The sequence below is a fragment of the Callospermophilus lateralis genome, chromosome 3 (assembly GCF_048772815.1).
Source record: "Callospermophilus lateralis isolate mCalLat2 chromosome 3, mCalLat2.hap1, whole genome shotgun sequence".
In the NCBI taxonomy this organism is placed as follows: Eukaryota; Metazoa; Chordata; class Mammalia; order Rodentia; family Sciuridae; genus Callospermophilus; species Callospermophilus lateralis.
This window is the reverse complement of record NC_135307.1, coordinates 94,020,720-94,041,185: the sequence shown is the minus strand read 5'-3', so window position 1 is coordinate 94,041,185 and position 20,466 is coordinate 94,020,720. Positions and strand designations below refer to the sequence as shown.

Genomic DNA, 20,466 nt, shown 5'->3' with positions numbered 1-20,466 from the left:
GGTTCCACCTAGCACTACTAAGTGGCTCCTTTTGCCATAGCAAATAGCAATTCTTTTTGAATATGGGGTTCTCTCGATTTCTGCAATTTGTTCAGAACCTGACCAGCAGTTGGTAACATCATTTTGAGAAATTCACCTTTGCTTCCCATTCCATTCCAGCTACTGAAATTCCTAGAAGAATTACTACTGTGATGGAGCCTATTATCCGGATGTCATTGGTTGGATCCACCATCATTGAATCACTTTCCTAAGGGTAAAAAATCACCAGTGATTAGAGATACAACTTTTTGCACATAGATATAGATACAACTTTTTGCATATCTTATTGTAACATTTAACAGTAAGAAGAGATTTTTGTACACTGATGCCTGGGGTCATTAGGACAATAGAAAAATGAAGTGCTCATAAATTTGAGAAGATAAAGAATCTACCTTTTTTTTTCTGTGATAATAGACCTTGGATAGCCAAGGTTAGGAGTCAGAAATTTTAGAGATTCAGTATAGTCACAGCTTTTAAAGCCTACTGTAGCACTAAGTAAAAGCATATATACATACATTGTGCTTTGTTTCAGAAGAATGATTAATTATTTTGGGGTATCAGGGGGAATCCTAGAGGAATACAAATGAGTTTTTTAACAAAATGAATATTGGAAAATTATTCTTAAAAGTCCATTTCAGAATAGACAACACAAACCTGATAATGCATTTCTTGAAGATAACATGCCTTACAAAGTATGTAAATGCTCATGATTCATCTAATTTTAAAATACAGGTCATTTTATAATTGAATTCAGTGTGCACCATTGTTACCACAAGACAAAGATCATAAGTTAGTCTGTACACAAGCCAATTAGTGTGCTTATCCCTACACCATTCTAGTTTGGGCATCTAAAATGAGGAAATACCTAGTTTTCTGCAGTGGGTTATTCTAATGTTTGAACTTTCTTTTCCTTTGGAAATCTGTAAGCGTAATAGAAGTATGACTATCTGATTTTTCATATTTTGCACAATGTTTCATGTGTCATTTCATCTGATCTATACCATACTACCATGAAACACATAGAACAGTATTATTAACCCATTGTAAAGATCTGGAAAACACACTCCAGATGAATAGTGGAATTGGTCCAAAGTCTCCCAGTTGGTAAAGTGAGAGCTGGAATTCAAAGCCAGAACTTCTGAGGTCGTGTCTGAGGCTCCTTTCCCTATATCCAACTTTCCCCCTCTCATCTTGCCATAATAATATCCCCATAACCCCCTAAACCCTGGAAAAAGAAATAAATTATCTTGCTTAACTGTATAAAGAAAAACTTTACTTACCTTAAGAAGATCTACCACAGTTTCAGCAAATCCCACCACATACATAGCAACAGCCACTGCATTGGCAAAAGCAAAGATCAAGCCTATTGACCCACCAAACTCAGGCCCTAAGCTCCTGGAAATAAGGTAGTAGGCTCCACCTGAAATAAGAAAGGAACATGTTTTACATTGAGTAATTGCCAAGAATTTAATTTACATGATCAAATGATTTTGAAAGTCTGAAAATTTTTCAATGTTAATTATTCTAATAAAGCATGACAGCTTTCTAATAATTTTAGGGCTCCTGTGTCATCATAATGAATAACCTAGTCATTCCTTGCACTCTGTACGTCATCTACAATAGAAGTATCCTAACTTAATGAATTCAATTTATTGAAACTTAAATGCAAAAAAATGCTCTATGCAAGAAATTTTTATCAAAAAATGCTTTGTCTTTAAAAAATATCACTGTAGTATTCAAATTAATAATGTAATTGCAGTAAAATAAAACTTTATGTCCAAAATTTTCAGAAACGAACAGGCCTAGAAAGAAAATGAAGTGGAAGAAGTTGGTCTTTATTCTTTCAACTTCCTTTTCTATCCATAAAATGCTCTTGGATACACTTGTTGTATAAAACAAGGTATCAATATAATGCTACATATTATTCCTTCTAAAAATCAGACTTGGTTTTTATGTTTTTAGCTCAACAAGGCATGATTATTGCCAAATACCATAATTGGGGACCAAGTGGGAGGCAAAGCAGGAAAGATTTGGATCAGTTGCCTCTTCCTTGGCCATGTCTGTGTCCTCCTGTGTATAGGAAAGACTAAGCTGACTAGCCAACAGCCTGCATTGTACCTACAGCAAGTTAGTGATGCATTAAAAAAAAAAAAAAGGCGATATGAGAGAGCCCTGATTATTTAAAAGACCATCACAACAACTTTCTATATGGAACTAGTCTTGGAGGTAGGCACAGTGGATTTGGAAATAACATTGAACAAATGCACTGAAAAACAGGAAAACCACCTTCTACTGAGAAGGAATTTCTTTCACTAGAGTAACTGCTGTGGGTTAAGTGACCAAAGTTTTCTCTAAAAATGTAATGTATTTTCTGGTTAGAGCAAATCCACATTATTTCCTTTAGCTTGTTTCATTAAACAAGTTAGCTAGACAGTTAAATAGCTAGGTTTGGTCGAAATGAGAGTCAGGCAGAAGTTAGCAGAGGAAGTATTTTGTGGGTGGGATGGTGTTTTAGGAGGCCCTGATCAAGAAGATCTGGTCCCCAAAAAAGTAGACCCCAAAGGCCAAGGGAAAGACAATGAGGAAGAAAAGAAGTTAGAAGAACAATAATGAATTTCATCCACTTCATTTTCTATCTAGGCCTACCTGCTGCTGGATAGCTTGCAAACTTTTTGTTTTTATTTTCTTCTTGATTATCTTCTCATGCCTGTTGGCCATGAGGAGCATATTGTTTGGGGTCAACCTTGAAGGCTGGGCACAGGATGATTTACTGAATGGGAATCATCACTAGTGTCAGCTAGGGTGCTAGAGAAGACCTATCCTGAAGGGACCTAAGAGAAGGCTAGCAGGAATCTTCCTTGTATAAAAATAGACCTCATATTTTGTTGTATTCCATACTTTTTTACTAAACAGATAGTCACTCTATAAAAAAAAAACATGTTTTATCCTAGGAACTAGGTAAAAGAGGTCTTTTCTGGAGATCCCCTAATTTTAGTTGAGAAGCATGTTGCCTTGCTGTTTAAATTTTTTTTTTAAACTTTGGAGGCTAATTAGCAACATGAAAATTTTGCTCCCAGTATTAGACCACTTTAAAAATTGCTCTGTAACCTAAGCTCCTAGTCATAAGTAAATTAATTGACTTACCTCCTCGTACTACTCCATTTGTGCAAATAGCAGACATAGAAATACCTGTGAGTGTTGTCACTACCACACTCAGGCCAATGATGACGACTCCAAGACCTGCAAAATCCCCCAAGAAAGGTGTTTGGCTCCAGAACTGAGATAAGTCACCAGGACTTCAGGATGCAGCAGTCTGAATGTCAGCGAAGGATCCATCTCCCCATGAAAACCTGAAATGTTCTAAAAGATCCCCATTCCATGGAGGTCTAGGAAGCACCTGAAATGTACTAAACTTTAAAACTGAAGCCATGTGGAGGAGTCAGTTTCTAAGAAACACCAGCAACAGGTGTGCAGACTTGCCTGAAAAATAAAATGTTTATCTGAGGCATTTGTGCATCTGTGAAGCTTGACCTGCAATGTGCCAGAGAGGTCCATGAGAAAGGAGACCAGAGCTGACCAGAGGAGACTTGGACTATACTCACCATACCTTATGCTTCCCTCTGCATCCAGATCCTCCAGACACTTAGCCAGGCTTCAAGAACACAGAGCTATTTCCTTGTTCCCATCAAAAATAAGTATATAAAAAGTTTTTGCATACCCGTAGCAAGTGATGAGGGTATTAGATATCTTAGAGATTTTACCTCCACGAACAAACCCGTTAGTTGCTATTGCAGAGGTTGACAACCCAGTAATAGAAGTTACCATGGTGGAAAGAAGAATTATGAGAACTCCAAGACCTGTTAGCAATGAAAGATAGAAGATATTACATTTCACTTTTCTCCTATGGTTTCCTTACTTCTGCAAACTATACAGCTTTTAATTTGAGTTTCCAAGTCCATGTCTTGGGCCCCAATGGGGTTTCTTGTGCTGAGGAGAGACTGGTATGCCTGGCATAAAGATCAAGTCTGAGAACCACTCGTTATGATGAAGGATGGTTTCCAAAAGTAAACACAATCTAAAACGCAGCGCTGGAAAGGAAAAGTTGACTTATGCTGGTGTCCTGGGAGAGAAACTACCCTGGCTGTGAAAAGAGAAAACATGACATTTGACCTTCTCTCTTGCTTGAGAGGAACATGAATGAGAAAGTTGGGGATTTGACAAAGGTTAAATCCTTCTCCATTTTTCTTGCATCCCTTTGCTGATGGGGAGGGAAAGAAAGGAACCAACTTGTATTACCTTTGAAAACACTCCCAGAAAGGTCAGTGGTGAGCTATTTGAGCCTGTGTTGCCTTTACCTTACAAATGATGTTGCGGGTCACAAGTTTAATTACCTCCTCTGACATATCCATTTGTGGCAATAGCAGAGGTGGATAAACCAGTGATACCAGTCACTGTCACGGCTAAGCCGATGATAATCACACCAAGACCTCAGTTGAGAGAGGAAAAATAAAGGCAATTAAATGGTGGAACAATCTATTGGGTCATTTGCATAAATATAGCTAACAAACCTAAGGTCATCACTGAAGGACCACATTTGAGAATCACAGGTTGGCCAGGAAATCATCAAACAATCAATGTTCAACTTTGAAATTTTCTGTCTGTAGTAGCTCAGGTTCCAAGAAACTCAAGAGCTAAAATGTGCAAAGCTATGTTGCATGCAACTGAACAACTGAAATGGGTCAAAATAAAATGCGAACCCTGGGGTTAATGGCATTCTAGAAACCAATGAACAAAAAACGAATCTATACTATCCCAAGCTGTTAATATACCTGTAGATCAAATGTGATTCCTCCTAGTTAACTTGCTTTTTTGTACATTGGTCCTGTAGGGGTGGAAAATTACATACAGGATAACAAACTGTTCATTGGACAGAAGGGTAAGGTAGAAAGAATCAAATCAAACTACATTAACTTATTGGCTGTGTGACCTCTGGCAGGCTACTTATTTTCTGAGCCAAAGATGGCAATTGAGTTAGAAAGAATGCATATGTTAAGTTGTTACCAAAGTGCATAGAACACAGTACATAATCAAGCTTTCTCACTGTATTTGCAACAGTCATAAAGGCTATTGTTTATTAAAAGCCATATAGTTGTGTGGTAGGTAGTGTGAGAGCCTCAAGAAAAAATAATATGAAATGAAAAAAGCTGCCCTTGAAGATCTAACTGTTCAGAAGGTTAATGAACATAACGAAAGGAAGAAAGTGGTAGAGGCCAGAATTTGGAGCAAGGCCTGACTACTTAGACACTCAAAGATGACAGAATTTGCCAGAATATATTGCTTTGGCATAAGAATTTTTTCTTTTAAAGACAAATAACAAAAAGAGGACACCAGAAAAGTTCTCTGTTCCTTCCTCTTTGCCTAAATGCAAGATATACATTTGTAAACGTCCTGACTAGTTACCAGGAAGGACAGAAACTAAAGACCAGAGACAAAACTTCAGAGTCTGCTTATCCTACAGAAGGCATCACAAGAATGCGTACACTTTATCTTCCAGTACTTCTCCTCCCCTTTACTTAGCTTCCTGCAATTTGCACACCAGAAACCCAAAGTCCTTTTCCTCTATCTGACCACCCTCCCACAGCTTTATTGTTCTTTTGCTAAGATGATATACAAGCTCATGTTCTAATGGCCCTTTTGAATCACTTATCACTGGGGTGCTCATGTGTATGCACCATGAACATGTTAATAAATTTCTTTTTTTTTTTTTTTTTTTTGGTTAATCTGGCTTTGAATAGTTTAATTTTTAAGGCCACAGTCAATGAATCTAAGGTGAGTAGAGGGAAACACTATTTCCCTGTCCTACAATACCCTGTCCAGTGGAGGCTGACCCAGAGTTCAGGGAGAAGATTGTAGGATTACAGCCTCTGCACTCCCTCTGGTTCCATTGGGAATGGTCTGGCCTGGACTGTTTGGTGTTTCCATACACAAAGCAGATGCTCTACAATTGCTGATGGTAGGCTCTTTTACCTCAGGGATGTCTTGGTCCATGCCCCAATAAAAGGGAAGTGGAGAGTGATTAAAGGCAGAAATACTGAGATGCTCCCAGATATATTGTGGATCTAGCAGGAGTCTCTAGACTATTGTGCAGGATAAAGTGCAGTGGCAATAGGTTAATTGTGGGGCAAAAGTTGCAAACTTGGATTATACTGCTTTGGTCTCTGTAGACTCTTAAAAGCTAGGGTTTCTAAGAAACAGTTGCACTAAATGTGACTATTGCAAGGATCCTGTGGTGAGAGCATCACTTCTGTATACTATGTGGCTTCAGGTTCTTGCACTACTACATGTGATTTATTTTTATCCTCTGCACATTATTTTTCTCTTGACTTTGTTTTTAGAAAGTTAGTTTAAGATTGAATGTTTAACATACCCAGAAATGGTAACAGGACCATATAGTTTGCATTGCTTGGCATTAAACCTATTCTATCCATATTTCCCTATCCATATTTTCCCTTTGCCTCTATTTTCCCAAAAATTCTTAATTTATTCTTTAATATTATGTATATTTCTGTAAGCCATTTGAAATCTCAGGACAATGTTTTATACTCTTAAACAACGAGGGATTGCTTCTCTCCTTCTCATAATTACATATAAAATCCCTGGGTGAAAGGTAGCATAGGAAACTTTCAGTTTATTGTTTTCTCAGAGTGTGGTCCTCCAACCACCTGCTCCAGGAAATGCCTGGGGTGCTTATTAAAAATGCCCGGACCTACTGAGTTGGGATCTTCAAAAGTGAATCCCAGAATTTTGCAATTTTCTAATCAAATTTATCAGATAATTCTTACCTACCTTACAGTAAGATGACTCAGCTACCCTCAGCTTATCTCAACTTGTGTCTGCCTGTTCAGCAAGGTCCTTTAGGTTTATCTTCAAAGAACTGATTGGGAAAGAATTAACCCAGCTCCCTAGATTTTAGATGAGAAGTAAAGCTCACAGGGTTAAGTGACTTGCTTCAGGTGGTGCCTGCTTTTCACACTCATCTCCCCTGCCAAATGGGTAAGTTTATTGGAAACCATCTTGCCCCAGCCAATGTCTCTAAAAAAGAGAAGAACAGCTAGATGGCATTATCATTCCTTCCTTCCATTTGCTTTTAGGAATAAAGCAGTCAAATCTCAGAGCTCCTGAATGGCTACCCCAGGGCTGTAGCTACTGTTGCTGCCGGTTCCAGATTCCTTCTGGCTTTATCCACAAGATCTGGGCTTGAATATTTTGTGGGCGGGTTTCTTCTCCAAGCTACCCCAAAGCAAGAAGAAACTACATATGTTTGTTTCTTTTCTTTTCCAGTACAGAGAACCCAAATGGGAATAAATGGTGACTTAACTCATTTAACTTTAGATTCACAGCAAAGGCCAGTGAAACAGCATGGTTGATAAGAAGTTTCTACTACTCCCTAAAATCTATTTTCTGAGAATTAAAAAAAAGAAAGAAAAGAAAAACATGAAACAAAACAAAGCTCCTAAGCCTCCATTCAAAGGAAGCCTCACTGAACAACGATTGGGTAGAACTCCAATCACTTTGAATACGTGATTTAAACACCTTTAGTAATATACTCTTATTAAACAACGCTAATGTCTGAAAGTATAATAAACTGTTCAGCAGAAAACAAGATTCTTCATATTTTACAATTTTGTAAGAAACTTGAAATCGGGCTGTGAAGAGTAATGTAAGATCTGATTAAAGTTCAGATTATTGCCCAAACATATGGCTGTTAAATAAGTTGCATTAAAAAGAATTACTCTTGCCCTTGGCTATTCTCACACCTCCAAACAAAGTAATGTTTCTTGATGATCTCAATAAGTTACTAAACTGCCCTTAAAAACCTAATTTTGCATGAAACCCTGGAGCAAAACCTTGGCAATATTAAGATGCAGATTTTCCATGGAACAGCATATACTTATTTTGGACCCTGCGGCTGTACTCGTTCATTTGATATGCATCATAAAACCGGCAAGCAGCCCTTTGTCAGGAACTTAGCAGTTGCCAAACATGAAACATGGAAAAACTGTGGGAACTGGTTCCACTTTTTCAATTTACAGCTTAGCCCTTTCTTTTGAGTTAGTCTTCTGGTGGTTCTATATGAGTTTTGAGGAGCAAAGACAGTAGTCACCAACTACTTTTTAAACATGAATTGAGATACCTTCTGGAGTAGTCTCTGAACTTCTTGACACTCACTCTTTATAAATCTTCCCTAAAAAGTGACTCTAATGTATTTCATATATACAGAATACAACATCACTGCTTTTTATTACATTAAATCAGAACCTTTGATAACATTCAAATAAGTTTTTTATACAAATCTTAATAATATGCTCTCAACCAAAAAGATTTGCCAGAAGACATATTTTAAATGGAACACAGCAATTTAAAAGCTTAAATAATCACTCCTAGAATAATATCCATGTCTTCCATTTTCCCATTTAGAAAAAAAAATAACATCAGTTATAGACATGATCTTAGTCATTTCCTCCATCATTTTAAGCTTATATGGGGTAATATCTTATTAACCTTTGTTTTCTAACTGCTGGTACCTGAAGGTAACACAATTATTTTCTCTGGAAAATGTTCAATAGTTCAGCACTTTTGTTAGGTCACATTTTCACCAGTCTTTCCACAAGTAGTTTTCATGTAGTGAAGTTTTGCTAATCATCATAAGAGGGATGTTGTTCAGCAAATAAAGGGCAAATGTCAATATATCCCAAAATATGAATATTATTATCTAAAATGAATGTGCTTTTGTGTACCTGTTTTGCTTTAAACTGTCAAAAGATAGATTGACTTGAGCATTTACTTGCATGGCAATTTGGAAAATTCCAGCCTTGCAGGAGCTAACCCTCCTTACTTGTCCTTTCCAACAAACACTGTCAAAGAGGCAAAGTGAAAGGAGCTCAAGTGTAAAAAATTTCTGTAACCTTCATCTCACATTTGGTATTAAAGGTGAAACCAAGTTGCTCACTGGGTTTATAATTTACATCAAAAATTATTTAGGGACTGAAGTTGTGGCTCAGGGGTAGAGCACATGTGAGGCACTGGGTTCAATCCTCCGCACCACATAAATCAATCAATCAATAAATAAAAGTTACTTAAAAAATCATTTAGGAGGAGGACAATGCTTACCAATTCCAGCTTCTCCAACAATCCAGGAGAGGCGAATGAAGAGCATGACTCCCCAGATATTCAGCATGCATCTTACCTGTGGATAAAAAAGGGACATTGAAGAGACCTGAGAAGCAAATATGGGGCAAAAATTCAGTCATCTTTGTAATTCTAGTGTTCAGGCCTTGCTGACACTTAATCATAAAGTGATTAAGTGACACTAGATCATAGAGTGGATGGGTTTCATTTGTAAACACAGGAGCTTTCTCACCAGCACACCTTTCACCCATCCAAACTTCACGACACCAGTTGTATCCTCTTCCTCCTTGTTTTCTGCTTGTTCATCTCCAGGCATCCCATCGCCATTAACAACCCTGTCAGCTGAACCTGGGGCCACTGTCACATTCTGCATTTTTACAGAGAGTAAAAGCATCAAGTCAACAAATGATTCCATAAAATTTTCAAAGGCAAATCAAACTTTAGACAAGACAAAAACAAAAACATTCTGGTCATTTTAGCAAAATAGCTCTCTCTGTAGCTCACTCTCACCTCCCCCTGCCCAGCTGATGTGTTCCTTTTGTCAGTGACTTTTAGGCTAAACCTACAAGGATGGTGAACCGGAAGGAACCTAGATGGTCCTCCCACTAATGAGATTATGTCCTTAAATATGATAAGTTAAAAAAAAAAAAAGGAACAAAGAGAAGAGATGAAAGGAAGGAAGCCTAGTAAGACTAAACTAGAATTTTTGGGGCAGCTTATTGGAAGGACCAGAAAAATAACTTTCCTCAGTACTGCAGAGTATCTGGAATTCTTTCCCCATGCTCCATTTTAATCACCCAAGATAATGATAATAAGGACAATAAAACTTCTCTACTCACCTTGGAAGGTCTTTAAGAGGATTCAGTGGGAAAAAAAAACAAACAAAAAAACATCCACATGTAAGACTAGTTTCTTATAGGTTTGATGTCTTTGATAATTGTTGAGTGTACTAGCATTGTGTAGAAGGTAAAAGGTCTCATAACCAACTAACTACCAGAAAGACTTTCTAAGAATAAAAACTAAGAAGTATAAAATAATGATTAAAACCTTTATGCAGTTTTTTTCTGTGACCTAATTTGGGAAAGAAAAAAAAAAACAAAAAACCTTCCTTTCTAGAGTGATAACCTTTGAGTTCAATGGGGAGAAAATATCTGTTTCAAGCTTTAAAAAAGCTCTCTATCTCCAATAGCTCTTCTAGATATGATTTTGAATAATTTCAGATGCTTCTAGTTAATTTAGTCTATCTAGCACCTGCTTGGCTCTTTACTCGGTAAACTACATCTCACTGAGCTTCCCCAAAGCAACTTTTCCAGTACCGGTTTTGAAATCACTGAAGAAGCCCCTTTGATCCAGGACTGAATTATCATTATTATGGGATAATTTTATTTTAGTTTAGTTATATAAATTGTTGTTTTCTTCTTTTTTGGGGGGAAGTGGGGGTTGTTTTTATTTTTTTTGGTACTAAGAATTGAACCTGAGGGTTCTGTATCACTGAGCTACATCCTCATCCTTTTTTATTTTATTTTGAGACAGGGTCTCACTTATTTGCCCAAGCTAGCCTTGAACTTGCCATCCTCCTGCCTCAGTCTCCTGAGTTGCTGGGATTACAGGGGTGTGCCACCATACCAGGCACTAAGAAAACTTGATGGGACTATTTTTTCCTTCTAAAATGAGACTGGTGTATAATAAACATTTAGTTTTTATTAAAAAAACTTTGTTTTGGAATAATTAACTTTCTGGCCTTGCGTACTCAAGGGCTCTTGGATCTTTGGGCTTTTGCATGCCATTAGTCTGACTATTGTAAACTGACTCTAATTTGGGCTATTTAATTCCAGGGAATTTGACTTCTTATCTTCCAGCATGTTCTCTCCTTCATTGTGTAAATAAGAATGCATATCTAACTTTCTTCCCTATAGGACTTTATTCATGATACTAGTGTGACATTTAGATAACTAATAAAATATAATATGATAGGAGTCACTCTGTGACAACTGAATCAGAGAAGGACAGTAGTGTGCGTTGCTCTTCAACATCAATAAAGGGCTTATCACACAAAGGCCCTAATAAATGATGTTGAATCTGTAAAGTGGACCTAAATTCCCTGATCTCCACCCCTTGGGATCAGATGTCTTAGTTTCTTATCCATTCTAATCTCCTATTTCTTTTGCTTTTTCTTCCTTATAAGTCCATTTCCTCTGTGCAGGCCACACTTAAAAAGAGAGAGGAAGAAAATAAATCTCAAGTCAGCTCATCTTATTATTTTTTGACAGTATTGGGGAAAAAATTTTAACAATAGAGGAAATTAAAATTAACAGTTAAACCAGGTGTGGTAGCTCATGCCAGTAATCCCAGATACTCCAGAGGCTGAGGTAGGAGGATCTCAAATTCTGGGATGACCTCAGCAATTTAGTGAGGCCCTGAGCAACTTAGCAGGGCCCTGTCTCAAAATAAAAAATAAAAAGGGTTGGAGATGTAGCTCAGTGGTAAAATGTTCAATTTCTAGTATCAAACACAAACAAACAAAAATCTCACAAAACAAGCAGCACAAAGAAAACTTAGTTTTGAATTACCGATGTAATATCTTATCTTAAGCATCTTCAATTCCTATTTGCATAGATGATGAAAAACCAATATATTCAGACCAATGTAAAATAGAGATAAATAACATTCAAAGAAATTGAGGCCAACCTCACAGGGCAGAAACTGGCGGTCTATACCAGCTACAAATGCAAGTTATGTATGTAATTCAAAATTTTCTAGTAATTACTTTTATCTATTTATTCATTCATTTATATTTGGAGCCAGGAATTGAACCTAGCATTTAGCACATGTTAAGCATGAGCTCTACCACTGAGCTATACTCCCAGCCCCTATAGCTATGTTTTAAAGAGTTTAAAAAATCTAAAGATGTATTTAATTCTTAAATATAATATGAAAATCACATTTTATATTTCTAGCATTTGCTATGTAAATATTTGTTAATAGTAGTAGCACCTTACCTTGTGGAAAGGAACTGAATCATTGTTTTAATACAATATTTTATTTAATGGAATATAAAGTATTATTTAAACATGTAATCAGCATAATAAAATATTCATAAGATATTTTATGTATTCTTTTTATAGTAAGTCTTTGAATATGGTGTATATTTTCCATGACAACACATTTTGGCTTGTATTACTGACATTTCTGTTGTTCACTAGTCACAAGTAGTTAATGGCTACCATATTGGACAACAAATATCTATACAATGCAGTCAATTTTGGATTAAACATCTGATGTTATTTTCAATTTAATACAAACTCTGTTTTTTTTCTTAACAAATTCTATAGATGCAGCAGCTACATGGGTCAAACGTAACTCTTTCTTTATAACTGAAATTTATAATCATTAAAGGCAGGAAATTTAGGAATGTTTTAAAATATCCATAAATGTTGAAGGGATTATTTGGTTAGGGGATTAATTTATTCCACTTAATTTGAAAACAATTTCCAAAAAAATTATCAGTGTTCTATCGAATCAAGAGTCTCGTGACCAGATCATCAGCAGATATTCATTCAGAAAGAAGGTGATTTTCTTTGCCTGGATTAATTGGAGACCCCATGAGACATAGTCTCAGTCACTTGTTTTTTAAAGGCAGTCTTGGGACTAGAACCATATTTTCTGACTAAAACTGAACTTGAGGATTTGGTCCAAGAAATTGCTCTGCTCTCTGATGAATACCAAAAGCGACTGTGACCCTTAGGTCTGGATTAATGAGAATACCAATGACTGAAAAAAATACAAAGTAAGCTTAAGGATGAATAGGATATTCAACATTTCCCTTAAATGAACATTTCTTCTTGATGGATTTCCTTCCTGGTCACAGTTTAGTTAGCAGTTTCTTAATTTATCTTTAGAACGTCACAATATGATATAAAACGAATTTTCTATGAGGGCATGACAGAAAAACAACCACATGTGGAAGTCAGTAAAGCAATCATTTTCTAAATTATTCAAAAACAGAGCCAATGTAGGGTTTCAAGTCTCCTTTAGGTAAATATTGCAACCTGCTGAAGTTTCAAAGTTTTAAATACATTTACATTATGCATACTGTTGGAGGCGCTGGAGGGGGCACCTGAATGCATACTTTTTGCCCCACTAGTAAGGTTTGATAGTACAAATACAAGCACAGATGCCATTTTCATTGCTTACTCTACTGTTGGAGCTGAAAAATCCTACATCTTATAAACTAGGAAACTTGGAAACTAGCTTTGACAGTGCAATTAATTTAGGGCGTGTCTTCCAGTAAGTTACTTAGCTTTTCTTGGAAGCTGCCAATGAGAATAAATCCAATGGGTTTTCTGAAAATCTTATCTGGAAATAATTTGCTCTAAGGCAAAATCATTCCTCTATGTCGGTCACCTTTCTGTTCTAACATGGCAAAACTAAACTTGGTCTCACTCTTTAATAAATGCCTCCTTGATAAACTCAAAGCATCATCAAAATACTGTACCTGACTTTGGGCTGAGTGTTTGTGGGGCCTTGATGGCTATGAACTATGCCCAGTGGCTCATAGCCTCCTGGCTGGTATATGTTCTTGAAATCAAATTCTCCGAGATCAAAAGTTTTATGATTGCACCCTGAAACCAGCTTTTTTCCTTTATACTTTGAATTAATTTGTTTGTTCACACTCCATTAGCATAAATGATGACCCATAACCTTTTGTAAATGCATTTTAAATTATATAGCTTTAGGGAAAGATTATTTATTTACTGAGAGTTTTACAGGTAAGTTTTTTTTTTCCCCCTAAAGCACTAAATACACCTTTAAAAAAGAAAGAGTGTTTGATAAAAGATTTTTCCTCCTCCAATATCAATAAACTGGTGAGGCTTCAATCACATGCAGTTTAAGGGACATATCACTAATAAATTCTTCCAGATAATGACAGATTATTTTATTTAATATATAATGTGGGTCTTCAGTTTCCCTAAAATGTCTTTGTAGATATCATCAAAACAGAGGAAATTAAATATATTTATTCTTTAAATTCCAATTAGGTAAGTTGGCTACTTATACATGCTCTCTAGCTTTGAGCTTTAATCTCAAGGTGATAGAATTCTCATAAATATTTAGTCCTAGATGATCCCCCATTGTTTTAAATTTTCTTTTATTATTTAAATATTCAAGCATATGAAGAAGTATAGAGAATAATATAATAAATCTCATGTACATATTTCTCAGCTTCAATAATTATCAACATATGGTGAATCTATCCCTTCTAAATCCCTCACTCCCCTGCCACAGGATTATTTTAAAACTAATACAAGTAAGAACCAGAGTCCTAAGGTTCATCTCAGAATAAAAAAAAAAAAAAAAAAAGTATGGTTCTAACTATATTTCATATCTTATTGAGCAATCTTATTATGATTATACATTTTTTACTCATTTGTGATAAAGGAGTGTATTTTAAATGATGAAAATGAGAGTGTTTCTTTTTCTTGTTTTAAGGTACTATAAACTATACCTCTAAATCACCAAGAGTCACAATTTATAATCATAGCATTTTTGCTGTATCTGAAAACATTTTTCATACATAAACTGACTTGTTTTTGATAACTTAGGCAGAAAGTTGACTATATGCAATAAACTGGCATATGAAAAAGAAAATTGAAAGTTTTAAAAATATTTTCCAAGTATACTTTTAAGAGAACTCTCACTCTACCCATTATTTATTACTAAACTATATATAAATAATGGGAAATTAATCATTTTTTTCACAGATTATTTTAATAGCAAGAGCTCCCAGGAAACTGGCCTTGGGTACTTAGAAACTCTAACAAGTATCAGAAGGAACTCTTTTTTACAGAGTTGCACTCCAGCAACTATTTTAGGAGTGGCCTCTGATCATCACTGTCCTTTAAGGCATCAATTTTAATGACTATTTTCTTCGACTATTGTTAGTTTAGTGATTATTTTTAACTTTGGGTATCCCCAATTTTAATGCTGAAGTTCCAAATTTGAATTTGAAAACACTTTTAGAAAAGATTATTCTCTAGAGAAAACATTTGTACATCGTTATTTGTCTAAGTATTTAATACACTGATTTATGTGGTTTAATATTTGGCTTGATTACCTGTCCTTTATTTTTAGCCATAACAATGTCATTTGACTTATATGATAAAATTCCAGAGAATATAGGTCAAATCTCTTCAACTCACTTTACATAGCAGCTCTTGTAAATAAATGACTAATAAGTGCTTTTGATGATGACAATGAAAATGATTGAGACCTGTAATTAATTCAGTAGAAGAAATATGATCTGTCGGTACCAGCTAGAAACAAGGAATGAATTAGGACTTTCTGGTCAGCTCCTCGTGACTGATGTAAGATTTTTTTCATTGTGCCTGAGTTCCATCATTCTCTGTGGCAGTTGAATGAGCCAAAGCAATGTGCCACTGGAGAGCAGACTGACCCTGGAGAGCGGTGATATAGGGCATGGACTCTGGAGTTAAGACATCATGGGTTCAACTTGCAGCCATGTGACCTCAGCTTCTTGACCTTGGAAGCTTACTGATCTAAATCTTTGTTTACTTTTCTAAAAGACCATAGCATTAGGTAAAACTTTTCAACTTCCATAAAATGGCAACAATAATAGTATCTATTTTGAGGGATCGGTATAAACATTGAAATAATTTTTCAAGTGTGAGCATGGTGTTTAACACATAAAAAACTCTGTTAAAAGTTGGTTATTATTACACTATAGTTAATCTTAATACTTTTATTACAAATTATTTTTAATTGCAAACAGACTGATGCCCCAAATATGAAGCCATTCCATTGGTTTTCATTTGGCACAGTTTGTATACAGTTGGCTTCCTTAAGAATAACCTTTCATTCTAATTTTTATAATATTATAGTATTCTATACTTTCCATAGTTGATTTCAATGACATTAGAACACATGGCTTTGATAGGAGGGCTAAATAGTTTTGCTGAATCCTTTATAATTATATTTTACTGAAAAACTAACAGAAATGGTGATTAGTTAGGCTGAAAAGAAGTTTCATTTCAGTTAGCCCTATAGTTAGGGATTGTTTATGAAAACGTGCCCACAAGAATGAGGCTGGATATTGAAAATAGATTTCTCTTTACAAAGCAAAAATACTAGAGTAAACCTTGCCAGATGCCAAATAATCATTATATATGTTTTGATATGGAAAGATCTCCAAAGTATCTTGCTTGGTGAAAACAGCAGAGTACAGAACAAGTAAAATAGGTCCCCATGCATGTTCGAAAAAAGAATACAGACAGAAAGTTAGTTAGAAATACAAATATTTATTGACTCCCTGCCCATTGTGTTGGTGTGCTAGACTTTATATGCTTATAAGCCAATATTCATAAGCATTTTTCAAGATAAGTACAAGTTATGTAGCTTGTACAATATTGCAGAACAAGTAATGGACAGGTCTTTTTCTCTGCTTTTAACTAGAGATTTCAGAAATCTATAATTCATAGCTACCAATATAGGCATTTTACCCTTTATTACATAGAAAATTTAAAGGATTTTTTTCAACTATGATCTCAAATCATTGAGACTACAAATTCTGTCAATATCTATCACAACTGGAGTTTCATTTAAGGCAGATACTTAGAATAATGTCTTTCACAACTGTTTTTAATTTTACCTATTAGGACAACTTTTGTCACATAATTTTCTTTCTGACATGGATTTTTTTTTTTTTTTTTTTTTTTTGTACCAGGGATTGAACCCAGGAGCGTTTAACCACTGAGACACGTCCCCAGCCCTTTTTCATATTTTATTTAGAGACAGTTTAGCACCTTGCTAAGTTGCTGAAGCTGGCTTTGAACTCACAAATCTCCTGCCTCAGCCTCCTGAGCCACTAGGATTACAGGCATACACCACCACACCTGGCCGGACTTGGAAATTTTAACCAGGATTTGCACAAAATCGAACTGGTTTCCTGACTAAATATGTTACACCTTTCAGTATGGATGTAGCATTGCTGTATGGCTTTGGAAAACATAATCATGAATACAAAAAATATTGCCTAACATATACTATATGCTAGTGTCTTTCCATTTTTAAATAATTTAATTAAATACTATTGTTTTATTTTTGCATACAAAATCTGTAAAGTGTCTGAGTATTATAGAATGAATATATTATTGAATAAACATTACATAATATGTTCATTCTATAAATCACTTCTTCTTGTGATTTGAGGAATTACCATAAACAGTATCAAGGAAGTGGCATCATAGATAAAATATATTGTAGGTCTTCATCTCTTATTTGAGGGAGAGAAAACAGGGAGTAGGTGGTCAATTTGATTAATAGGAAAGAAGAGAAGAACCTGAATAAGACCCAGACTGCTTTGTCTGCCATGGATGGAGAGCACAAAGCAGCACATGAGGAGAAGCAGACGGGTCCATAGAACTTCGGTGACACTTGAATGTCCTGGCTACAGGAATGTGCCTGCTGAAGATTCTGTGTTTGCATTTAAATTTTACTCCATACCTGACTGTGTGGATACTTCTACATGATTTAATCAAGTTGAGATCCCTCAAGTGAGGGTGAAGTTCATCAAAAAGTATTTTTTTTACTAATTCAAAATGATCATTCGGGGCATAAAGCTTAAAACTAATTTATAATATCCCAAATAGCTACCAAATCTGTCAAATGCAGCTGTAATTCTCCTACTGTGTGGTCATTTAGATGGTTTGCTAAGAAAATAGTCCTTCGGAGCTTTTCTCTCTTTATTTAAAGTTTTACATAAGCTATGGCTTAGAGATTATAAATAAGCTATTTTTCTGTCTCTGGAATGTCAGTTCTAAGAAAAATGTGAGTTTATTCCATTTCCTTTCTCACGGGGGTTAATATCTTATTTTCTTTTGTTGTAAATAAGGAAGTAGATAAATGAGAATATTTAAATTCTGGTACCAACTTTAACAAAAGAGACAGCTTTAAAAATTATGTGTATTATAGTAGAGTATGGTGAGATAGAATTTCAGGGTTTTCTTTGGGTGGGTGGGGGCCTTTGGTTCATTTTGCTGCTTCCTATAAATTGAAATCTATTGCCCTGATTCCTCTTTCAGCCCTCTCTGCATCTTGGAAACTCTTTGTGTCTTCTTTGTATGGGGCAAGGATGAGGGAGCAGAGTTAAGAACATGAGCTCCTCCTCAGGAAGTAGTAGGTCCCAAAGTTGGGTATCTAAGCAGCTCAGGGAGATGTGTATTCCTGTGAAAAGAAGGACAAGCAGAAACTAAAAGGAGATCTTCTCCTTTACTAGCATTTTTCCTGACAGCAGTATTCCTAGAATCTCTGGAGGGGGTAATCATTTAATTAAAAGAATTTTTGAGGGCTAGGGCTGTGGCTCAGTGGTAGAGCACTTGCCTAGTATGTGTGAGGCACTGGGTTTGATTCTCAGCACCACATATAAATAAATAAAATAAAGTCCATTGACGACAAAAAATTTTTTTAAAGAATTTTTGAATGGATGGGATGAATATAAGAGAAATTGTTCCAGCTGTTCTTTTTTTTCTTCTCAAAACTTGAGCAAGAGTAAAGTACATTCAACGTCAATTGAATATGTGAATCTAATTATAATTCTTATAGAAAATTAAGTTCCATAAAGAATGGTAGTCATTGCAAACTGTGTAATGGAGGAGCAGGAGGGTAAAGTCCATCTATATATCTTAGAGCAAGTTATAAAAGAGGAAATATACTAAGCTTCCAAATGATGTGCTACAGGGTTAGAAACAGTGCTGCTTCATACTTCTAGCAGATTTGGGAGCCCTGGATACATTCCTGAAATAATGAAAAGTTTATTCGCTTCTGCTGCCTCTGTACTTAAATTGAATTCAGTTACTTTTATATGTCTAGGTGCATTCGGGAGCCTCAGGCAAAGTTTTGAAGAGGAAGGGATAAATGCTGAATCATAAATTTCTGCTATTTCTGTAAAGAATAAAAAAAAAATAACCCATGCCCACTGGAGGCTGGCACCCCTTAATGAAAATATAGCAACCATAATAATTTTTTTAAAAAAACAATTGGTTTGGATGAATTAGTTCTGAGGTGGAAGCAGTTTAGTATTCAGTTCGACATGTTTAACTAAGTGTGAACTGAATATCTATAATTGTAAACAAGATGTGACTTACTGCCTAACTTTCAGAGTTCATTCTTTAGCTCTCTATCCCAAGTCAGCAAACATTTGTGAAGCACTCTTTGTGCATTTGCTGGTTATGGGGAACTAGGGACAGTGTGTAAGTAAGATGGATGGTCTGGAACAGACCTCTACATTTGATTCTTTCACATTGCAGACTATTACTAAAGAGAAGGAAATGACCTGGAGGCATGAATACGGGGGACACTTACCTATGGCTTCAAGCTTACCTTCGCCAGTTGCTCGTGAATCTCAAGCAGGCTGGGTCGGTTGACCTTGGGCCCACTGACGCTGCCAGTGTTGCGGTAGTATTCTATCTTGGGAACAGCATCCATGGTGTTATGGCCAAAGGTTTGCAAGTAGTATGTGTTTGTGTGAGAATCGTAGACATGAAAACTGGCATCTGTCTTAGCAGTTTCTCCATTTTGGAGGAAATTGTCATAACACTCCTGATTCCCAGGCCTAAAACTGATTCTCAATCTGTTCTGGGCTTCATCCCCAAAAGAGGTTTCTTCATAATGTGGTGGGTCCCTGTTGTCATTCACAGTTGCACTGTTTTCATGGTTCTCATTTATGACATTGACTTGAAAGCGATTGGTATTACTGGGCACTGAATCCAGAAATACATTGGAAGAGTTGTTCAACGACATCTTCCAAAATGGATTTCTTGAACTAAGCTATCTACTATAAAGTTGTTAAAAAAAGAAAAGAAAGGAACTATAAATTTCTGCCTCAAAACAAACTCTAATCTGGTTACATTAGGTAGCTGTTGGCTTTTGTTCTAGATGAACTCAATAAATAGATTCTTGATATATTGTCTCCTATATAATCTTCAGAATGTTCTTCAAAGCTGTCATTGAAAAAGAAAATTAAACTTGTTTCAAAGAATACAAATATATTGGAGTAGGGTTGGGGAATGAGGGAAGGGTTTTCTTTTATAAGACATACAATCTTAAGTTCATTTCACTAAAAATCACTTATGCGTAAACCTTTGTCACCTGAGCAATTAAATCCTATAATAAATAACTGAGGACTTGCTTCAGCAAACAGCATTTCCAATGAAGTCATTAAAA

The 20,466-nt window shown here is 35.8% G+C and overlaps 1 protein-coding gene across 3 annotated transcripts in view; it reads right to left on the bottom strand.

The window, feature by feature from the left end:
- Positions 1-20,043, bottom strand: part of Slc12a1 (solute carrier family 12 member 1) — an 82,310-nt gene extending 62,267 nt beyond the window's left edge. Inside the window, exons 1-6 of one of the 3 annotated variants that reach the window (XM_076848552.2) lie at positions 19,624-20,043; positions 9,461-9,595; positions 9,211-9,286; positions 4,431-4,526; positions 1,320-1,459; positions 137-247 (exon numbers count right to left, since the gene is read on the bottom strand). In XM_076848552.2, coding sequence (XP_076704667.2) covers positions 137-247; positions 1,320-1,459; positions 4,431-4,526; positions 9,211-9,286; positions 9,461-9,595; positions 19,624-20,043 — 978 coding nt within the window. Of the gene's footprint in view, positions 1-136; positions 248-1,319; positions 1,460-3,183; positions 3,280-3,800; positions 3,897-4,430; positions 4,527-9,210; positions 9,287-9,460; positions 9,596-19,623 lie in introns of all 3 variants that reach the window. The other 2 variants (XM_076848550.2, XM_076848551.2) reach the window with 2 other exon arrangements.
- Positions 20,044-20,466: the final 423 nt, after the last annotated feature.